Source organism: Chelonoidis abingdonii, chromosome 23 (assembly GCF_003597395.2).
Source record: "Chelonoidis abingdonii isolate Lonesome George chromosome 23, CheloAbing_2.0, whole genome shotgun sequence".
Lineage (NCBI taxonomy): Eukaryota > Metazoa > Chordata > Testudines > Testudinidae > Chelonoidis > Chelonoidis abingdonii.
In genome coordinates this window covers 1,311,207-1,333,453 of record NC_133791.1, presented here as the reverse complement: position 1 = coordinate 1,333,453, position 22,247 = coordinate 1,311,207, and the positions used below count along the sequence as shown (strand labels likewise).

At 41.5% G+C, this 22,247-nt stretch overlaps 1 protein-coding gene across 2 annotated transcripts in view; it reads right to left on the bottom strand.

The window, feature by feature from the left end:
* The window catches only part of DNAJC11 (DnaJ heat shock protein family (Hsp40) member C11), a 68,857-nt gene extending 47,119 nt beyond the window's left edge, over positions 1–21,738 (bottom strand). Inside the window, exons 1-3 of one of the 2 annotated variants that reach the window (XM_032763857.2) lie at positions 21,630–21,738; positions 7,102–7,231; positions 375–448 (exon numbers count right to left, since the gene is read on the bottom strand). In XM_032763857.2, coding sequence (XP_032619748.1) covers positions 375–448; positions 7,102–7,231; positions 21,630–21,701 — 276 coding nt within the window. In that variant the 5' untranslated portion in view covers positions 21,702–21,738. Of the gene's footprint in view, positions 1–374; positions 449–7,101; positions 7,232–20,323; positions 20,421–21,629 lie in introns of those variants that run through there. The other variant, XM_032763858.2, reaches the window with a different exon arrangement.
* Positions 21,739–22,247: the final 509 nt, after the last annotated feature.

Here is a 22,247-nt window from a genome sequence, read left to right as displayed (position 1 = left end):
TTCACAGCACTTTAGAGCTGCTCACTGAGGAAAAAAAAATCTTTAATCTCACAGACTAGCTGATTGTGAAAGTGTTTTAGGTGAAAGACATTTGCATGAGACTGGAAAGACACCAATGACACATTTGTCTCAGAAAGATGTGCTTCTCATGGTAATATTCTATTAGGGAACTCTCTGAATGTCAGATTTACTGTACCCTTTTCAAAAAAGAAGAAACAAGCATTACTTGAAAATTCATCGTGATGTTCTAAAAGGAGAGACAGAAATGACTAAACAAGAGTGCCTTCAAACAGATAGTTATGATATCTTAAGTATTTCAAATTAGGCTGGATTTAGCCCCTTTTGTGAAATATAAGGTAAAGAATTTCTCTTACCTCCCATCCTTCCATTTCCAGTCCTCTCCTCCCATATATGTCATAAATGGCTCTTGTCTGTGGATCGCTAAGCACTGCAAGTTAAAACCAAACATGCTCAGTGTACAGAACTCAGTTTTCAGTCTTTTCTTCAAAATTCCAGCAAATACTTCAACGACTAGTTCAAACAAAAACAGATACTGTAGATCAGCTGTAAATAGACACACCCTTAAGGCGTCTTCCCTTGCTCCACAAATGATTTTCTATATCTATACTTACTCACAGGGGACACCGACATCTCTATCCACTAGATTTCAATTCCTTTAAATATAAAAATAAAGGACAGAAACTCTGATGATGAAGACATGCAGATTAATATAATCTGCAATTTTTTAATCACCAAAGCAATATTTTTTTAAGACCAATGAAACACACACCTTCTAGCTATCATCCATGGGACCATTTCCTATTTTCATCAGGTGAGCACAGCAAATTTGTGCGTATTCAGGCATTGAATCTCAATGCCTAGAGCTTCAGAATCTGCTTTTTCTAAAAGATTGAAAGTACTTTAAAACACAATCCCAATCCCAAAGGAGCAAAAGCAAATAGCTGAGATTATGGCAATAATTTTCCCAGCAGCAACCACATCCCTGAAGAAAAACCTGTGAACACCTGCACCCTGCTCATCTGGTGAAGCAGCTTTAAGATGAACTAACTGCTAACAGAAAGCACAAGTCTTATCTCAGCTATGTGGATGAGGTAGGACTGAAATATTCTGAACAGACTAATACTGCTACTAAGTGCATATATACATAGAACTGTGCCATAGCTGATTTTACAGGCTGCGTGGTGATACCTGCCCACTTCTTCAGCAATGAGCCTAGAAGCTGCATTTTGGTGCAATTACACAAATATGGCAGAGAAGTATTTCACTAACATCAAACTGCAGCAGTAGAACTTACAAAATTGCATTCAGAATTGAGTTTCAGCACACACAACATTAGGTATTAGTCTGGATTTTTTAAATCAGTCCAGACACACACTTTTATGGTTTATTCATCTCCTTCACTTGGTACAGAAAGTATAGCATGTTCTCAGTCACAAAGCTACTTTCTAAGCCAGCAGTTCTCAAACTGTGGAACGGGACTCCGAAGTGGGTCATGACCCCATTTTAATGGGGACGCCAGGGCTGGTGTTAAGACTTGCTGGGGCCTGGGGTCGAAGCCCAAGCCCCACCACCCTGGGCCGAAGCTGAAGTCTGAGATCTTCAATCCTAGGCAGCTGGGCTCAGGTTATAGGCCCACTGCCCAGGGCTAAAGCCCTTGGGCTTCAGCTTTGGCCAGCTCGCCCATCCGAGGTGGTGGGGTTCGGGTTTCGGCCCCCTGCTTGGGTGGACTCAGGCTTCGGTAACCCCTTCTGGGGTCATGTAGTAATTTTTGTTGTCAGAAGAGGGTTGCGGTGCAATGAAGTTTGAGAACTGCTGTCCTAAGCTAATTCCTATTTGTCCTATCTACACACCCAATATCATGAAAAGAAAACCAGGTGGCTTTCCTCAACGTCTCAGCAAAGATTTAATAGCAAAGCCAAGGTGTAGTAAGGTCCCATATTATTAAGACCTCATTACTTTTACAAAATACATCTTGATGCATTTGCATACTTCTGAGAATTTTGGATTTTTTTTTTAAACAGAAAATTACAGTGATACACACTGTAAAAAGCCTTTATGTCGATAGAATTTCCATCTTAAAGGTCTTGTTTTTTCACAAAACTGTAACATTCCCTCAAAGGTTTTTTGGGGGGATTGATTGATTCATTGGACCATTACTTAGCAAAAAAAAAATCACTATTTTGCCTGGGAATTTCTTTAAACTCCCATTCATTTTTAGGGGGCATGCCATCATAGCATTTGGCTTCCTTCCTTCCACTCACTATACCAGATCGACCCAGTTCCATGTGGTTCTCTGCCTGCTACTCCATCCATGACAGCCATGCCCACTTGGGCCATGAAGAAGTGTTAACATTTGTACTGGGCCATGAACATCTTGCCAAATGCCATTTAACCAGATAAATATCACTTATCATTTAAGTGAAAAAGCGCATATATAATTTCAAACGCCTGCAAAACTCCAAACCAGCAAGAGAATGAGTCAACCCATTTTAGTAATATGAACAAAATATGAACAAAAAAGATAGGAAAATCTTCAGAAAATTAATTTAATCTGTGAACTACCCTGCCACAAATTTATCTATTCCAAAAGCCTTCTGTACTTTATGCCAAGCTTCCCAGAACAGTTCGACCCTTGGCTAAGATTTCAGTTGAATTGTTTTGGATCTGATGAAGCTAAGGGGAGGTATTAGCGTTTTTTGTTTTTTTTAAAATCAGGTTTATAATGGAAAATTAGCTTCAGTCTTAACTATGGAGAGGTTAGTGAGCTAGTCACCTCTCCTAAGTAGATACTGTGACATTATCTGATTAAAATATGACCATGCAGATAGATCATTGTTGCTACAAGTGTTATATAATTGCAACAAATCTTGTACAAATTATGTCAAGTAAGATATCTGTGGAAGGTTATGATTTGCTGAATATGATTATGCTATTTGTATGCATGTATCATTTTTATATTTGAAGTTAATAGTATTGGCTCTAGACCTAGATTTCAAATGTTTGCTCCTGGGGTAAGGTCCACAAAGTATTTAGCCAGCATACTTTGAAGGGACTATTCCAATTAAATGGCCCATTAATGAACACTTAACTCAGTGGAAGATGCCTATCTACTCTTAATGGAATTTCCTGCCATGACTAAGTGAGTCATGCACGGACATGTTACTCACTCACGTGACTCCAAACTCCATCTTTTACCTGTAATTTTCCACTAGCTGTGCCGAGGGCTTTGTTTGAAACAATGATTTCCCTCCACATGGCAGAAGCTATAAAAGGTGCTGGAAACCCCTCCAGTTTGCCTCTTTTCTATTTCAACCTCTGGACTATGGACTTATACTAATGGCATCATTCTCACCAAGGGACTGAGAACCTTTCAATGATTTGGAAGCAACCAGAGACTTGACTTAAGTCAGCAGTTTATTCCATCACTGCTACAAACCTGAACCAAGAACTTTACAATTATTGTATGTATTTCATTCCTTTAACGAATTTTAACTCTCATCTTTCTTTCTTTTTATGAATAAACCTTTATATTTTAGATACTAAAGGATTGGAAAAAGCGTGACTTTTGGGTAAAATCTGAGTTATATATTGACCTGGGTACGTGGCTGGTCCTTTGGGATCAGAAGAACCTTCTGGTTTGATGAAATTGGTTTTAAATAACAGCTCATCATTAAGTTTAGTAGTTTTGGTGGTGATACAAGGACTGGAATACCTAAGGACACTGCTTTTCTGACTTCTTGTTAGCCAGTATGGTCAGACAGAAGTTTACTTTTGCTGCTGGTTTGATATATTTCATGAGAGAAAACTTCCAGTCTCGGCGTGCGTCTGTCTCATTTCTCAGCAGTTTGTCTTGAATTTGGTATTCTCAGTTGTGACCCACGGAGGTACGGTTACAGATAGCATTTTTCATAATTCCCCCTGAAAGACTAACACATGTTGTTGGTCGTGGGTTTTAATTTTTGTAATCCCCAACCTTGTCTGTAAAGCCATTTGAAAATGAATAAGCAACAGTTTATGTTTAAAGTAGCTACACATAACAAACAAAGCCAGGAAATTCAAAGAGAAAACTGAGCTATTTACTGCAGAATCTCAGCGCTCTCTGAATTTCCAGAACAAGATTTAAAATGCAACTTTTTTTTTTTTTCCATTCCCCATTATCAGCCACTCAGGGTCTTCAGTGTTTTTTTTAAGTGAGAGTTTCCATATATTCTCAGGCCTAATTAAAAGACTAAAAATTAAAAGATGATGTAAATGATTCCACCCACATTCAAGTCTAACAGGGAGAAAGAAACGCTGACCATTCAGAAAACAGAGGAACCAAAATTTCTTCAGCTAATTCTCTGGGATTTAATAAGGAATCATTTATTTGCCATTTTGCTTTAACTTCCCTCTAGGTTAAATCACTGAGTGTCAAGTTTGCTGCTGCAGCAGTTTTACCACAGAACAATCTTACTGGCTCCTAATTCACTTACATTTCAGTTACTTCTCCCCAAATCTCCAAAATGTTGTAAGCTAACTATCAATAATTCAGACAACTACAAGACTGTATGAGCCAAGTCCTGATAACAGAATATAATCTGAGGGAAACAGTTTCAATCAAATCTTTTGCAGAAATAGATTCAGTATATCTGCCCCTCACTGCAGATCCGAATCTGGTAAGACTAAATTGTCTCAGCTATGCAGATTCATCACCCAGAACATTCTGACTGTTTCATTGGACACTAAAATCTCATTTTTAGGAAAAACAGTGAATAGAGATACAAAATTAGCTTTTATTTGTGATGTGAAAAGTCTTTATTTTAGAGAATAACAGTCTTTCCTTTCACTGCTCCTTAACTGTGACATTTCCCCTGTGACTGGTAGGAGAACTCAGGCCCCTCTATACTGGGTCCCAGCCTAGGGACCCTATGACAAGCAGTCGAGGTCTGCACAGTCCTACCCTTACTGCCCTATCTGTATGCTACTTCCTACCTGGCCTTGTATCATCCTAACAGTGACTGCAGCCTCTCTCTCTGCAGCTCCTTCCACTTTCAGCTGCTGGGCTTTGTACTACATTCCCATCCAGTTGAGCTGCTTCTTTAATTACTCCTTGTAATTAGTCCCTAGCTCCTCCTCTAGGTGTGGCATAGGCAGTAAATTGGTGCACCTAGTCACCTTTATCCCTTCAGGCCTTGTGTGGAGTAGACACCCCAGCACACTCAGTTACACCACTGACAGCATGGAATACCGACAGTATTTACCTAACAGAGAGTTAAATTCATTCTTTGTACATTGCTTGGAGATCGGGGGGGGAGGGGGGAGCGGAGAGGGGGGAGACGTTAAGTGCAAAGTACTCTTGCTATGTTGTGCTTAATTAGGCCTTCGAATGTGTGGAAATTCTCACTAAAAAAAAAAAGGATTGAAGACCTCAAGGGTACATCTAAACTGCAGCTGGGACCGTGCTTCCCAGTGCAGGTAACAAATGCATCCTACTGCTTGAACTAGTGCTGTAAACGTAGCAGTGGCAGCACAGTTGGTGACTTGAGCTAGTCATCTGACCCTCTGGGTACATACTCCGGTGGCTAGCCCAAGCTGCTGCTCATGCTGCCATGGCCACACTACTATGTTTAGCATGTGAGCATGAGTAGACCTAGCGAGTGTTTCTCTACCCATGCTGGGAAGGCACAGAAATGGAATGGAAACTCAGGACTCTTCAGGCCTGTGATGGGATGTTAGATGGGGTGGGATCTGAGTTACTACAGAGAATTCTTTCCTGGGTATCTGGCAGTGAGTTTTGCCCACATGCTCAAGGTTTAGCTGATCACCATACTTGGGGTCCGGAAGGAATTTCCCTCCAGGACAGATTAGCAGAGGCGTGGGGGGTTTTCGCCTTCCTCTGCAGCGTGGGGCACGGGTCACTTGCTGGAGGATTCTATGCACCCTGAAGTCTTTAAACCATGATTTGAAGACTTCAGTGGCTCAGACATAAGTTAGGGGTTTGTTACAAGAGTGAGTGGGTGAGATTCTGCAGCCTGCATTGTGCAGGTCAGACTAGAAGATCATATTGGTCCCTTCTGACCTTAAAGTCTATGACTCTATGACAAAGAAACAAGCTAAATTTGCCTTTCCATTTGAAGTTTTCCAACACTGGTCTCTGTTCAAGGTGAATTTTTTGAAAAGTTTAAATAAAACTAGAGACTGAAAAATTTAGATTTACTACATTATAAAAACAAACATTCTTGCAACTTATTTATTTGGTTAGTTAGTTCAAAAACAGCTCTGATGGCTAGGGACTGAAAGTTGACATTTGACCTGGAAACAGCACTTTTCTGATTAAAAGTGCTTCTGCTAAAGAGAAAATTTATTCTGTTTTGACCAAGTTAGGACATGTGCAAACACACACATGCACAGCACATTTTGCATGGAATTTTCTCATTAAATTCATACAAGACAGAGCTAAGAAAGGGTCACACTAAGCATCCTGCACAGCTAACTTAACTGCACAGTGAAAAATTTAGTGGAGCTGCACAGTGAATGAGGCAAAGACTCCACATCTTATTGTAAGGCTCCTTACCTCATTCACTGAACACACTGCAAAGTTATTATTCTATGGTGTGATAATCTGTAGAATGATGTACAAACACCACGTACTGCATACTTTTTGTACAAGTGACTTTCATACAAACTTTTCACAATGATTTTTCATACAATTCACTTTCAGGAGGTCTGGCCAACATAAGGTAATGCACAGAATAAGAAAGTGGTAAAAATGTGTGTTTTAGCCATAGCTGACAATCTAGACAGCTAAACACCCATTAAAAATAAATTGTAATAAGAGATCATAAAAAATAAGACCTTAACTGGATCCCAATTCAAAATGCAACTCTTCTAACGCGCTCATTTTCCATTCACTGGGTACACAGTAGTTTAAAAAACAAAGCACTGATTTTCTAAAGCACCAAGTGAAAAGTGCAAAATTAATCATCATCTTTAAAGAGCACGAAGAAATCTCTCTCTTTCTCCAGACTACACAATTCAAGCATCAGAAAATCCAGCATATACTATGAAAACAGTTTCTGCAAATCTAAGCCCTCCACTGACCTTCATAAGCCTGGTGAACAAGGTTAAACAGTTGCTCAGCTTGTATTTTGAGCTCTGGGTCTCTGTGTTTGTCTGGATGGTACAACATACATAGTCGGCGATAGGCAGCTTTCAGCTCTTCCTGAGAGGCCTGTGAAAAGGAACAAAATTCATTCGGAGCATAGACAATGTTGTTTAAGCATTATCATCAAAATCAACCCTGAAATGGGAACCCATCAAACATATTCCAGCACATTTAGTTATACTAAGTACAGAGTAAAATGAAGTTATACTTTATTATTTAAACACAGCTTTTCGCATGGGTTAATGAAATATTAGCACCAATTTTTATGTGACATGTTTTTCAAGCTGTCACAACAGTACTCGCTTGCACACCTGGGTGTAGAAGCATGACCCAGTAACGAAATACAGTACCTTTGTGTACATATGTTATTTTAATTAGACCAAGCCAGGATGTTCCCATTTCAGTTTTGTGTGGCATGGGATAGCTAAAGCCAACTCTGAAGAAAGACTATAAAATCTCAGGATTTCACACCAGACCCCTCCTGTATTTTAATTCCAAAACATCAAACATAAAATCAACTTAGAAAAAAAACAACAAAAACTGTGGACATTCCACATTCCGCAACAAAAGGTCGGAGAGCTAAGCACAGAATTCCACAAACACATCTCTCTGCTATATACTGTGACAGCAGCTTTCCCATGGAGCAAGAACAGTACGCTCTCTAGCTCAAAGGCATATAATCCTCTCTAGACAGACAGACTACTCCGGTAGCAATTTGAAGGACAAATAAAATGAGAATATTCCATTAAATCCATGAAGAAAAATTTGCGTCTTTACTGCATCCACGCTGGATTGTTTAGATACAGCCTGGCTCCACTCCAATGACATTTGGTGGAGACAGATTTTGGATGGCTCTTTAGGAATCAATGGAGTAACAAAACATTCTGCCTCTCTGTCATTCTCCAAGAAACCTCCTCACAGCAATCTTACTGGAGAGTCCGTGAACCCTACAGAGTACCTGTAGCTATTCCATGTGTTTCTCTTTCCTGCAGTAATCCTTACACTTTAACATTTCTCTGGACTTTTCAGGTTATTCATAGCTGGCATTAATTTAGCAACAACACACTTAAACAAATTAGCAACTGAGAGACAGAGGCTGGCATATACAACTCATGAAATTTCAGACAGTTCCAAAATTCTGACAAGAGGAGTGAATTACTGGGTTATTCATACTGTGTAGCACGAGACAGGAGGTCTGCTTTCTGGGAAGAGGGATGGCTTCAGAGCGCAATCGCTGTAATAGCATCACAGGCATTAATTGGATTCCCTTCTAATAGAAGGGTGACCACAGTTACTAAAACAAAGGATCAAAGAGGTCAGATGCTGAAGGGGTACAAAAAGTATCATGTGAATAAAGAGTCACAAAGAGAAATAATTCATTTTTATAGTATGCTTTAAAGGCATTTATTTAACTAGATTCCACTAACATTTAATGCCTTTCAATGACTGAGGTTTGTATAGCCGTTTACCTCAAAGGTGTCACAGCCTTTTGTGCTTCAACTTAATCCCATTTCTCAAATCAGAAGTGATCAAGAGAAAATGAAAAGTCAGGCTCTACCTGACAACTGTGCTCATAATATGTAAAATGGGACTGACTCCATTTTTGTGAGCAGTTAGAACTACTTATTTATTCTGCAGGTTCTTCCATTTCAGATGAATATTTCCAAGTCAGATAGCAGTAGGGTGATCTTCTAGACTTGTCTGGCTCAAGAAAGTAAATGTACCAAAAGAGCAGTGATTCTTCCTTCTGCTATTTCCTTGTGCTCTCTTGATTATTAAAATTAAACTAGATGAGAAGGGAGTGGAATATCCAGTTCCATTGTGACCTTTTTAAATCAAATTAATGATAAATGGCTGAATGTGCTATTGATTAATAGAAATGAGCAGTTTTATGTTTCATAAATATCATGTTCAATAAAATGTTATATTGGGCCTTTCATCATAAGTGAATAGCTAAGGTCATTGATTCAATATTTCATGAATGATAACTTCTTTGAAGCCACTACAGAAATACTAACAACATTTCAAATGATAATGAGATATATAAGTCACTAATAATGATGTTTTAAGTTACATTCTTATTAATAAAACTGAGCAAAATTAAGTGCATTATCCCCCTATTTAGGGATTAAACAGATTCATGTAGTGTCTCAACCATTCAGTTACACTTTCATAGGGTCTAAATCTATTACAGATTAAATGTTTATATACTAGAAAATTGCTAGTGAATGGATTTAGTCTTCTCATCAGGACTGTGAAGTTCAGAGGCCATCTATCATTTTCAGATTAGGTGCTACACCATACTAAACTGAGTTTCCCTTATAGAAGTGCAAATTCATTTCACACCAGCACCAAGCTGACTACACGCAAGATGTGTGCACTTTGATTTTCAAAAAAGATTAACTAAAAATATTCTCACTTTCAATATGCATTCCTTTGGATAACACTCTAGTACAGTTTCATCTGCATGCTGCATTCTAACAAAGGATTATTGAAATTAGTGTGTGTGTATTAAGGAGCTTCTAATGTAGCTAAATCAAGCCCTTAAGGCTTTGGTGGCCCCAAATATTTATGTAGCTCCCTGCTTCATATTCTTAATCCTTTAGTCCTGATGTGCTCATACAAAATGACATGTCAGGAACTGATCAGAGCTCTAAGAAAAAAGGCACTGCAAATAATCACTGATGGGAACACAGCCTGCAAAGCACGTACTGCACCTTGCAGTAAGATTCAATCTTTTTTGCACCAGTTGTCCCAAGCATTGTAACCATATCTAGCACACATCCAGCTGAACCAGAACAACATACAACAGTTTCTCAATTCATTTACAGGAAGCTTTGCAGCTACACCAATTTGGGTCAGACAATACAGACTCAGGTGCCAGATGATACACAGTTCTACTCTGTCTTTCACCACATACAACCACACTACCACCACCAAGATGGCCCAGTGCTTGGAGAAGATCAGCACATGGACAAAAAACAGATGGCTGATGATAAACCTGAGCAAAGCAAGTAACAACGGTGGGCAAAGGAAAGCCCTTTGAAGAGTTTGCAACCTTTGGTTGAAGGTGCATATCCACAATTGGTCAATTTGGTCCATAGTCTACGCGAACTCTTGGATTCCTCACTGACACTATATTTTCGCACAGAAAGCATTACTCACAGATGCTGCTATCATCTCTGGTTGCCTAGGAGATTCCATCCATTCTAGCAGGTGACCTTTGTTACTTCCCGGCAGGACTACAGAAATGTGATATATCGGGGCAGGAAGTATTCAGCACTTAGGAAACTCTAATTAGTACAAAATGCTGCAGTGCATCTCCTCAACAGCGGAAGCTACTATGAGCCCACCAAACCTGTCCCCTGCTCCCTATACTGGCTTCCCATAGAAATTCAAGCATCTCAGATTCAAGGTTTTGTTCCTTATCTCCAAGGTACCCTACAGCCTGGGCCAGTGCTACTTAAGGCTGTGGGGTGAAAAATATGGTCAACAACTATGCTCCTTTGACACAATAAGTAAAAGCTCATCTGTGCAGGACACAGGACTTCCACAGATGCCTGTCTGAGACTGTCTAATTAACTGCCCCAGGAGCTAAGGACCATCACAAACCTACCATCTTATATCTTTCTCTGACGCACTCGATACTGGCCCTTCTCAGAAACATGTACTGGACCTTCTCGGCCTATTGGCTCATCTGTTTCTCTCTGTGTCCTTATATTTCACTGATCACCAAAATATTTGGATGCCTCACAAATTGATTAAAGTGAACATAAGATGATCCCTCCCTTTTTCTCCCCTTCCATGAATCAGTTGACATTTTCCTTTATTTTTGAATTGTAGATTTGATGGGGCTATTGAGGGAAGCCTTGGTTGAAACCATTGTGTTCACATTTTGCTCTGAAGTTGGTATAGAGCACTTCATCTTGAAAAACATCTTTGCCTGTATATCCGTAATGACAGCTGCACAGCTCTGGGAATATCATCCTTCACGAATCACTGCAGAACATGGTAACAAGCACAAAGCTTGTTTTTGAAGGGCCTGTGAAAAATATAGCAATGTCCTGCCATATCCTGGACAAACCATAGTGAATTAAATTGAACTTTATTGAAATAAATGTAAGTATCTTAGGAGCTGATCTTAAAAAGAACTCTTTTAGACAACAGCTAAAAACAAGAATGAACTGCTAGTTAAATAGGTTTCCCAGAATGCAAATGCATCTTCTCTGGTTATGCAAAAATTCAGCCTTTGAAGGTCTGCAAGTTGGGAACCTTTTATCTGCTGATCACCTATCACAGGGGTCGGCAACCTGTCAGAAGTGGTGTGCTGAGTCTTCATTTATTCACTCTGATTTAAGGTTCTGCGTGTCGATAATAGATTTTAATGTTTTTAGAAGGTCTCTTTCTATAAGTCTATAATATATAACTAAACTATTGTTGTATGTAAAGTAAATAAAGTTTTTAAAATGCTTAAGAAGCTTCATTTAAAATTTAATTAAAATGCAGAGCCCCCCGGACTGGTGACCAGGACCCTGGCAGTGTGAGTGCCACTGAAAATCAGCTTGCGTGCCCCCTTCGGCATGCGTGCCATAGGTTGCCTACCCCTGACCTATCACATGAGGACAAATCAAAGACCCAAAACCCATATAAAGAAGTGAAGCACAGATTTCCTGGTTGCACTTCTGCTGAGCAAAAGATGTAATGATCTGGTAACCAGAGGAAAACCCCTGGATGGGGTTTAAAGGACTATTCACCAGCCAGAGCTCTTGTTTGAGTAACAGGTCAACCTCTGGTAAGCTTATTAGCATGCATGTAGGTTCTTTTATTGTTTTAATGTTTCCTCACTAAAGCTTTTACTTTAAGAATAAATGTGGTTGCTTAGAAAGAAGGGTAGTAACTTAACTACAGGGAAGTCAAATCTTACATGGAGGTTAGGTTCTGAAGTCAGCACGTAAGGCAAAAATCACGCATAGTCAAACACTCATTGAGTGGAATGGCAGGCAGAATCGCCCGCACTACAGGTACAGTATTTAAATTGTTATTTTTCTCTTTTTTGTTTTGTTTTGCCAAGTGCACATAGTTAAAATTGAGTAAGTTAAATGCACCTATGATGCAACTCCACTGTATAGGAATTACACTGTTTCCAGTATCCAAGAAGAAAAATAAAGCAGGGTTCCTTTGGCAGTCTGACTTTTCTGAGGAATTCATAGTGTAGGTAGAGATCTATGCAGTCTGGAAATACCCAGTCAGGAGGGAGGGAGATGCATGTTTCCACCCTAGAGAGGCAACAAATGGAGAGCTGGAAGTTGTAAGAATGGGTCTCCTTGCCAGACCAAAGAGGGGGAACACAGGTGCAGTTCTCCTACAGGACCAATACCCACTGTTTCTTCCCATTTTTCAGTGATTTCCCCCACCAGATTCAAATAAATATATGGTTGGCCAAATTATAAACATCACAACTGAGCAAATATTTCACAAGGAAAAATTAACCTCTCATCTTGTACATCAAGAAAATTAGGGTTCTTAGAGCCAAACTTATACTGTACAAAGCTGGCTTTTTATGGAGTGGTTTGTCCTGCTTGTTTTGTTTTTCCTTAAAAAGTAAATATTAAAATAGTAAGAGAGAAGACAGATTACTTATTTCTGTAAGCATGCTGCCACTCTTCTACAGACCTGGAAACTGCTGCCAAACACAAAGAACACATTATTTGCAATTTCATTATGCATGCACACCAATACAAAAAATTGCTCTTAATATTCAGAAGCTGCCATCCCCGCTAACTTCATTTTAACATGGTCCTTTCTCGCAGCCTCCCTCCAAAGCAAAAAATCAACAGGGAGATTTTTAAGGGGCTGCAACAATTATTTCATTTTCTTTTTAAATGAAAACATTCAGGTTATTTCTCCCTAAAGCACACTGAACAAATTATCCTACATCAAAAGAGCTCTCAAACAACACAGAATTTTATTTGTGGTATGTGCTACAATAACTAGACACAATGTCATGAGTAACAAAAAGTGTGACAGCCTTAACTTAAAATGCTGTATAGTTTTGATTAGTTTGTCTTACAGAGAAACTTTCAAGTAGTTTAGGACTCAAAATGAGCCCTCTCAAAGTCTGCCTAGGAAAGCATAGCTACTAAGTAAATTAGATTTGAGAAAAAAATATAAATAGAAAAAGGGTTACAAAAAAAAATTGAGTAGGCATGTGTTATAAAACACCTAAACAAAATGAGCAGGGCATGGAAGGGAAAACCATTTTAAAAACTTTCAATCTTATGTTGCATTCCATTTCCCCCTCCCTTTCGGGTCTGTTTATAGTTTATAAAATGCTGATCCTACAAATGCACATGTGAGCACCTTAAGTGTTCGTCTCATTAGAGCCTTACATTAATTTTCTCAGGCAAGGACCTGTCTCAAATGCTTGTAAAGCAAATAATATACACCTCTACCCCAATATAACACGACCCAATATAACAGGAATTCGGATATAATGCTGTAAAGCAATGCTCCGGGGGAAGGGGGATGCGCACTCCGGTGGATCAAAGCAAGTTCGATATAATGTGGTTTCACCTATAATGTGGTAAGATTTTTTGGCTCCCAGGGACAGCGTTATATAGGGGTAAAGGTGTATTTGTGGGCACTACATTTTTTTTTTCCATTTTAATAATCTATAGTGTTATCAGTAACTTTAGGAAAGAACAAGGAGTCCGGTGGCACTTTAAAGACTAACAGATTTATCTAAGCATAAGCTTTCATAGGTAAAAAGCCACTGATACTTTAGGAAAGAACTTATTTTGAAATATACAGCTATGTCGATATCTGTTTATCAAAACACTGACTTCTGCTTAATTAGAAACACAGGAGGGAAGAAGGCAAACCAATGTCTGCCAAACAGAAAGAGGAAAACTGGTAAGGAACAAACTGTTATTTTCATCTTCTAGGAAAACAATCAAACTATGGAGAGGTGGACTTGGCGCACACAGCCTGAGGAGCCATATAGAAAGCATGTCCAATTTCAGATTCTGAACTCCCAGGTCAGCAGAGGCTGGCAGTGCTATGCATGATTTAAACTGCTATAGACAAAAATTTCCAATAACCACAATAAGAAATTCCTGCCTGGCATATCATGTTTTTACAATGAAATTCTCCTTCCCATCAGCTTATTTTTGAATACAGACTACGCAGTTTCCAGTAAACATTACACAGTGAGAGGTAGGAAGCTTTCCACAGTGCTAATGAAGTGTCAGAAAGGAGGCACTTCTACTGATGCTTAATGCCTTAACAGCATTTGCTCCAACAGCAGATTTCAATGACAAAACATTACTAGGATTTGTGAAGAGATACTCTTCACTCAGCTGTATCACACAAAAGGTGGTAACTGAACTATTGCCATCAAGCATGAGTTTGTTCTTTTCTTCTAACTTTTTAGCAATCTCTCAACAAAACAACAACTGCTGATTTCACACCAAGAGCTGTACACTAAGTTCTTAGTTTCAAAACTAAATACAAATTTCTGTGATGTACAGCTTTTTTTTAGAACTAATTTAAAATTTATTTTGGGCACTTTGTTGTTTGCCAATACAGCTAATTAACAGATCTCAGGCAGAGCAAACAAAATCTCTTTTCTATGCACATTACAGAGTGGCCACCTTTGCTACTAAATGAACCAATAAACTAAAACAAGAAAGTTTCATAGGTCCAACTCTTAGTCCTTAAGAACTTAATTAATTATTCACTTCTTTAAAAAAATCTTTTCAAACTACTGTAGAATCAGAAACTGTAACAAAACTGTGACAGTAATAAAAATGTGACAGGATTTCAGCGGTTAGAGTAGAGGAGCTTTGGGAGTCAGGACAACCAGGTCTTATTTCCAGCTCTGAAAGTAATTCGTTCTGTAACTTTTGGCAAGACAATTTATCTTTGTGTTTTTCAGTTCCCTCAGCTCTAACATGAGGATAGTCTCTACCTCATGAGCCCCATAAGTTAGTGTTACTAAAATTAAATTCCTTGAATAAAAGTTTCCATAGAAGTATCATTAATTCTCTTTTCTGGGTACTCCAAGGTCCAAAACATCTTGAAGTGAAATTTAACTCTGACATTGATACCAACAAGAAGATCAGCATACCTATAGCACAAAATGTGCAATATCAGTTCCAGCTGTGCTTGTTCTTGCTGATCCATTGTTTACGAATAAAGAAAAGTTTGTTGTTTGAACTTTGCTGGGAGTAGCTAGTATTAGTTCTTACAAGCTATTAGAACTGTTACCAAAATAGCTGCTTAGCTCAGGATACAAGTGAGATTCAACATATTTGTAGTTTACATACAAACTGGATAATTAAATTAGATGAAGTGCATTCATACAATTCCTACAAAAATGCATGTTGCAGAAAAAAATGACCTCTAATCATCAACATGCAGCTCATAACACATTGCATACTTTTGGGGAAGACTCAAAACATTTGTTCCTTTATTAGTTTTATTTGGTATTTAGTATGCAATACTACCGTTCAATGCTGTACACACATGCTGTCTTTAGTTTTAAGACACATTCTGTTACTCAGAGAGGCGCCTTGAGCACTTGGTGCCATAATATCTCTAAGACCATGACTTTCTTTTTACAATAAAGCACTTTCCGGAGCCCTGTCTTGTGGGTACGGCACACAGTGTTACTAAGGTTTGCAGGTAGAGCTAAAATTAATAAAAGCACCTTTACTAGATGTACACTGGCAAGCTGACCTGGTTTTCCACAGGGCCAAGCTTAGAAATAGATGCAACAGAATCTAGTTCAGTCTAGTATCAGAGGGGTAGCCGTGTTAGTCTGGATCTGTAAAAGCAGCAGAGAATCCTGTGGCACCTTATAGACTAACAGACGGAAACATAATACAGTTCTGTGGCGATCTGGAAGCCTACTTTCGCCGTCTACGACTCAAAGAATACTTCCAGGACAACACTGAACAGTGCACTGATACACAGGTACCCTCCCACCAATAGCACAAGAAGAAGAACTCCACATGGACTCCTCCTGAGGGTCCGAAATGACAGTCCGGACTATAATATTGAATGCTTCCGCCGACGTGCACAGCAGAGATCGTGAAAACATAACCATCCGCTTCGCTCAAATCTTAATCGTGCAGAACGCAATGTCCATCCCACAGCCTCAGAACACCTCTGACGATATCATGTACAAGAGCTGATAAAGGATGGTGCTGTGTCATCATGAACAGGTCTTGACTACAAAAGGATGGCCGCCAACAACTCTCCAATACCTAAATTCTACAGCCATTCCCTCAGAATCCACTGAGAATAGCACTAAGAACTGCATCCATCCTAACTCAGGGACACTCCCTCCACTCATCAGTGGCACTGCTATGGGCACCCGCATGGCCCCACAATACGCCAATATTTTTATGGCTGACCTGGAACAATGCTTCCTCAGCTCTCGTCCACTCACGCCCCTTCTCTACCTACGCTACATTGATGACGTCTGTTAGTCTAAGGTGCCACAGGATTCTCTGCTGCTAGTTCAGTCTAGTTTTTCCATCAGAGGAAAATAAAATGCTTATTAACCCAGAGACCAGGTAGATTCTACCCTCCTCCCTATAAATCAGATATGGGATCCCTCTAGCCTAATCTCGGACAGGGGCCAGAAACAGCAGCTTCAGGGTGCTCATGGCCCTACAGTAGGCAGCAAGAGAAGAGCCCAGTCCAGGGAGAGGAAGTCTGTGTCACTGAGAACTCAGAAAAAAACCACAAAGCACAAGATGGGGTACTAGTTGGCGTCTGCTACAGACCACCAAATCACACTAGGAAACAGGAGAACTGGCTCCTTATGCACCTATCTACAGTGTGTAGGGAGAAAAAAAGAGAGATCAGCGGGGATCCCAATTCAAAAGACATCTGCTGGAAATTTCATGCTTCTAGTACAAAAACGTCCTTGGAATTTCTAAATATTATAGGTGACAAATTCCTAACTTAACCAGTGTTGCAGCCAACATGGGGTAATGCTATATTAGACCTTCTCCTAACAGATAATGAGGAACTGACCACACAACTAAAAGGTAGTGGTAACTTAAATACAAGTGATTATAACTTGACCATATTTATAATGTGCAAATACAATAAAGCCCAGAGGAGTAATATACACACACATATATATCTCCTTGGTGCTTTAATAGGGCCAATTTCACAAAGCTGAAAACAATTATGAGCCAATTCAACTGAGAGGAAGAATTTAATCAGAAAATATGAATGATAATTGGGAATCATTTAAGAATTTGCTAGATGTCCAGAAAGCCTGCGCTGGTTAAAAAACCAACCTGGTTTAAAGGAGAACTGAAGGCAGACTTAAAAATTTAAAAATATATAACAAATGTAAGAAAGGGGAAGTTGATAGTAATAAGTATAAACCAGAAGTTAGGAAACAGAGAAATTTGATGAGGGAAATCAAGGGACATAAATAGAAATATATGGCCAGCAGAGTTAAGGACGATAAGAAGGCGTTTTAAAAATATATTAGGAACAGAAAGAATCTCACCAATGCTATCAGTCCATTACTAGACAGAAGTGATAGCATTATCAATAATAATGCACAAAAGGCAGAAGTGTTCAATAAATATTTCTGTTCTGTATTAAAAAAACAAATCATGCAGTCTCATCATATGGTGATAACACTCTTCCTATTCCATTACTCTAGAGCAGTAATCTCCAACCCTTTTATGTCCAAGGTTACTTTTTGAATTTAAGGGCAACCCAGGATCTACCCCGCCTGTTCCCTGAGCCCCCACACCTTCCTCAAAGCCCCGCCCACTCCACCCCTTCCCTCCCCAGATCACTCGCTGCCCCCCACCCTGACTCACTTTTACCAGGCTGGGACAGGGGGTTGGGGTTCAGGAGGGGGTGTGGGCTCTGGGCTGGGGCCGAGGGATTCGCAGTGTGGGAGGGGGCTCTGGGCTGAGCCTGGGGCAGGAGTGCAGGAGGGTGTGAGAGGTACAAGCTCTGGGAGAGTGTCTGGGTGCAGGAGAGGGCTCAGGGTGCAGGAGGGAGTATGGCAGGGATTGGCAACCCCTGGCACGCGGTCTGTCAGGGAAATCCACTGGCAGGCTGGGACAGTTTGTTTACCTGCAGCATCTGCAGGTTCGGCCGATCGCAGCTCCACTAGCTGCTGTTCGCCATTCCAGGCCAATGGGAGCTGTGGGAAGTGGCGGCTAGCACGTCCCTTGGCTCACACTGCTTCCCACAGCCCCCATGGGCCTGGAACAGCGAACTGCAGCAACTGGGACCTGCGACTGGCCGAACCTGTGGATGCTGCAGGTAAACGAACCGGCCCAGCCCACCAGTGGATTTCCGTGACGGGCCGCTGGAGGGGTCAACATGTCCCTGTGGCCTCCGAGGGGAAGTGGGGTGGGCGGACAGGGCTCTGCGCGCTGCCCCTCTCTGCAGGCACCAACCCCAAAGCACCCATTGATCACAGTTCCCCATTCCCAGCCAATGGGAACTGCAGGGGCAGTGCTTGCAGGCAGGAGCAGCACCTGGAGACCCATACCCCACCCCCAGGGCTACAGGAGTATGCTGGCCGCTTCGGGGAGTGGCATGGAGCCGCGGCAGGCAGGGACCCTGCCTTAGCAGCACCTGGAGATCACAATCGTCTGAAAGAGTCCCCAGAATCGACCAATCAATCACAAAGAACAAGTTGGTGACCATTGCTCTAGAGAATGTTAACCAGCAGCTACTAAGGTTAAACATTATTAAATCAGCAGGTCCAGACAACTTGCATCCAAGAATTTTACAAGACTTTGCAGAGGAGCTTGCTGGACCATTAATGTTTTTTTTCAATAAGTCCTGGAGCACTAGGGAAGTTACAGAAGACTGAAATGAAAGAAAGCTAATGTTGTGCCAATTTTTAAAAATGGTAAAAGGGATGAACCGGTAATTAAAGACCTGGCAGCCTGACACTGATTCCAGGCAAGACAGTGGAACAGCAGATGCAGGACTTGATTAATAAAGAATAAAAGGAGCGAAAGGTAATTAATACAAATCAACAATGGATTTATGGAAAATAGATCCTGTCAAACTAACTTGATACCTTTTTTTGATGAAATTACAAGTTTGATCGATAAAAGTAATAGTGTTGATGCAACAGAATTCTGTAAGCTGTTTGACTTGACTTGTTACTGCACATTTTAATTAAAAACTTCAACTGTATAAAATTAACATGACACACATTAAATGGACTAAAAACTGGTAGGTCTCAAAATAATTGTAAACAGGGAATCATCACTGGGCAAGTCTGTTTCCAGTGAAATCCCACAGGGATTGGTTCTTGATCCTATACTATCTAACCTCTTTTTTCAATGACCTGGAAGACAATATAAAATCATCACTGATAAAGTTTGCAGATCACAAAAATTGAGGGAAGGATAAATAATGAAGAAGACAGGTCATGGATTCAGAGTGATCTAGATCCCTTGATAAAGTGGGTGCAATAAGTGGTAAGCCAGGCCCAAGGAAATATGCATTTAATAGTTTAATGTAAATATGTACATTTGGGAACAAAGAATGTAGGTTTCAGAGTAGCAGCCATGTTAGTCTGTATCCACAAAAACAGGAGTACTTGTGGCACCTTAGAGACTAACAAATTTATTTGAGCATAAGCTTTCATGGGCAACAGCCCACTTCATCGGATGCATGCAGTGGAAAATACAGTAGGAAGATGATATCTATATATATAGATACACAGACAATATATATATACACACACACACAGAAAGAACATGAAACATTCGGTGTTACCATACACACTATAAAGGAGAGGGATCAGTTAAGGTGAGCGATTAGCAGGAGAGAAAAAGAACTGTTTGTAGTGGTAATGAAAATGGCCCATTTCCTGCGATTGACAAGAAGATGTGAGGAATTGGGGGGGCGGGGGGGATAAGCATGGGTAAATGGTTTTACTTTGTGTAATGGCCCATCCATGTAGGCCATACTTATAGAATGAGGGACTCTATCCTGGAAAGCAGTGACTCTGAACAAGATTTGGGGTCATGGTGGATAATGAGCTGAACAGGAGCTCCCAATGTGACTCTATGGCCAAAAGAGCTAATGTAATCATGGCTACATAACCAGGAGACTCTAGAATAGGTGTAGAGGTTATTTTACCTCTGTATTGCGAACAGTTGCAGCCATAGCTAGACTATTGTGTCCAGTTCTGGAGCTCACAATTCAAGAAAGATACTGATAAATTGGAGAAGGTTCAGAGAGTAGCCACTAGAATGATAAAGGATTAGAACACATACGTATAGTGTTAGATTCAAGGAGCTCTATCTATTTAATCCAGTGGTTCCCAACCAGGCATATGCAGAGGTCTGCTAGGAGTAGGTACATCAACTTTTCTAGATATTCATGTTGTTTTACCACAGGATACATAAAAAATCACTAGAGAACTCAGTACAAATTAAAATTTTAAACAGACAATGACTTGTTTATATTGCTGCATATACTATACGCTGAAAAGTACAAGATTTATATTCCAATTGATTTTATTATGATAAAAACAAGAGAGTAAGCAATTTTTCAGTAATAGTGTGCTGTGACACTTTTGCGCTTTTATGTCTGGCTTTATAAGCAAGTAGCTATTTTTAAGTGAAGTGAAACTGAGGTAGGCTGGCCAGATAACAAGTGTGAAAAATCGGGATGGGGTGGGGGTAATAAGTCAAAAGAAAAAAAAAAGACCCTAATATCGGGACTGTCTCTATAAAATCTGGACACCTGGTCACCCTAATCTGGGGGTACACAAGAAAACTCAGACTCCTGAAAGGGGTTCAGTAGTGTGGAAAGGTTGAGAACTATTCATTTAGCTTAATAAAGATAAAGTTAAGGGGTGATCTGATTAGTCTCTAAATCACTACATGGGGAACAAATATTTAATAATGAACTCTTCAGTCTAGCAGAGAAAGGTACAACGAGACCAATGGCTGAAAACTGAAACCAGAGGAGTTCAAACTGGAAACAACAGGGAGGGTAGCTAACCAGTGGAACAGCTGACCAAGGGTCGGTGATTCTCCATCACTGACAATGCTGAACTCAACACTGGAGGTTACTAAGTTATCTGCTCTCGCCTGGCGCTCAGCCTGGCTGGTCCCTTCCCGCCTTGACAACGATGTCCCTCTTGGGGAGGAAGAGAGCAGGGGGAGCCCGGGGCGCTCCCTCCAGGACCCGGAGGTCACAGCCTGCCCCGGACGGAGCGCAGCAAACGGACGGACAGAGACCCCTGCGGGGAGCCTGGGGCCGGGGGGGGGGGGGGAAAAACGCCCCCGCCGCTGACGAGGCCCGCAAGAGACCCGCCCGGAGAGGTCGGGGCCGGGCGGGCTCCGGGATCACAGCCCCCCCCCCAGGCCTCTCCCTCAGCCCGGCGCCCCCCACCAATGCCGCTACGCCCCGGCCCGGCGCGGCCCACCGCCCTCACCTCACGCCGCACGTTCAACAGCGAGTAATAATCCTCGTTGTCCGGCGCCTCCTCCCCCAAGGCCGCCGCCATTTTGCCGACCTCTCACCCCGCGCTGGGGCGGGACTAGGGTCAGAAGAGCGCCGGGTGGACGGCACAGGAGGTCGCGCCACCGCCACAGCGCCCCCGACGGAGCGGCGGGGCATCAGGAGGCAGCGCGCACGCGCATCGTTCAACTAGAGGGCGAGGAGAGGACGCCGAGGCACATGCGCAGCGACGAGTGTTGTTACCGGCTTGCAGGAGAGAGGACGTGATAGCAGATGTCAAGAAGACGGTGCGCGTGTGAAATGAGCGAATGGGGTCACCTCTGGTGCGCATGCGCTCTGTTCCGTCAGCTCGCGGGTCTGCAGCTGGGCGGGAAGGCGGCGGGCCCGCACAGCGCGCCCCGGGCCGGGCAACGGCTCCGCGTTACCTCATGTGGGGGCGCGGCGGGGCCCTGCTCCGTCCCCCGCGGGCACTGCCAGGGGATGAACGTCTCTCCGTGTCCCGCACAGCGCGCCGAGGCGCCGTCCGCTTTGTGTCCGCACGGAACTGCTGCGGGTCGGGGTGCGCGCCCGGGCCTCGCCCGTCCCTGGCAGA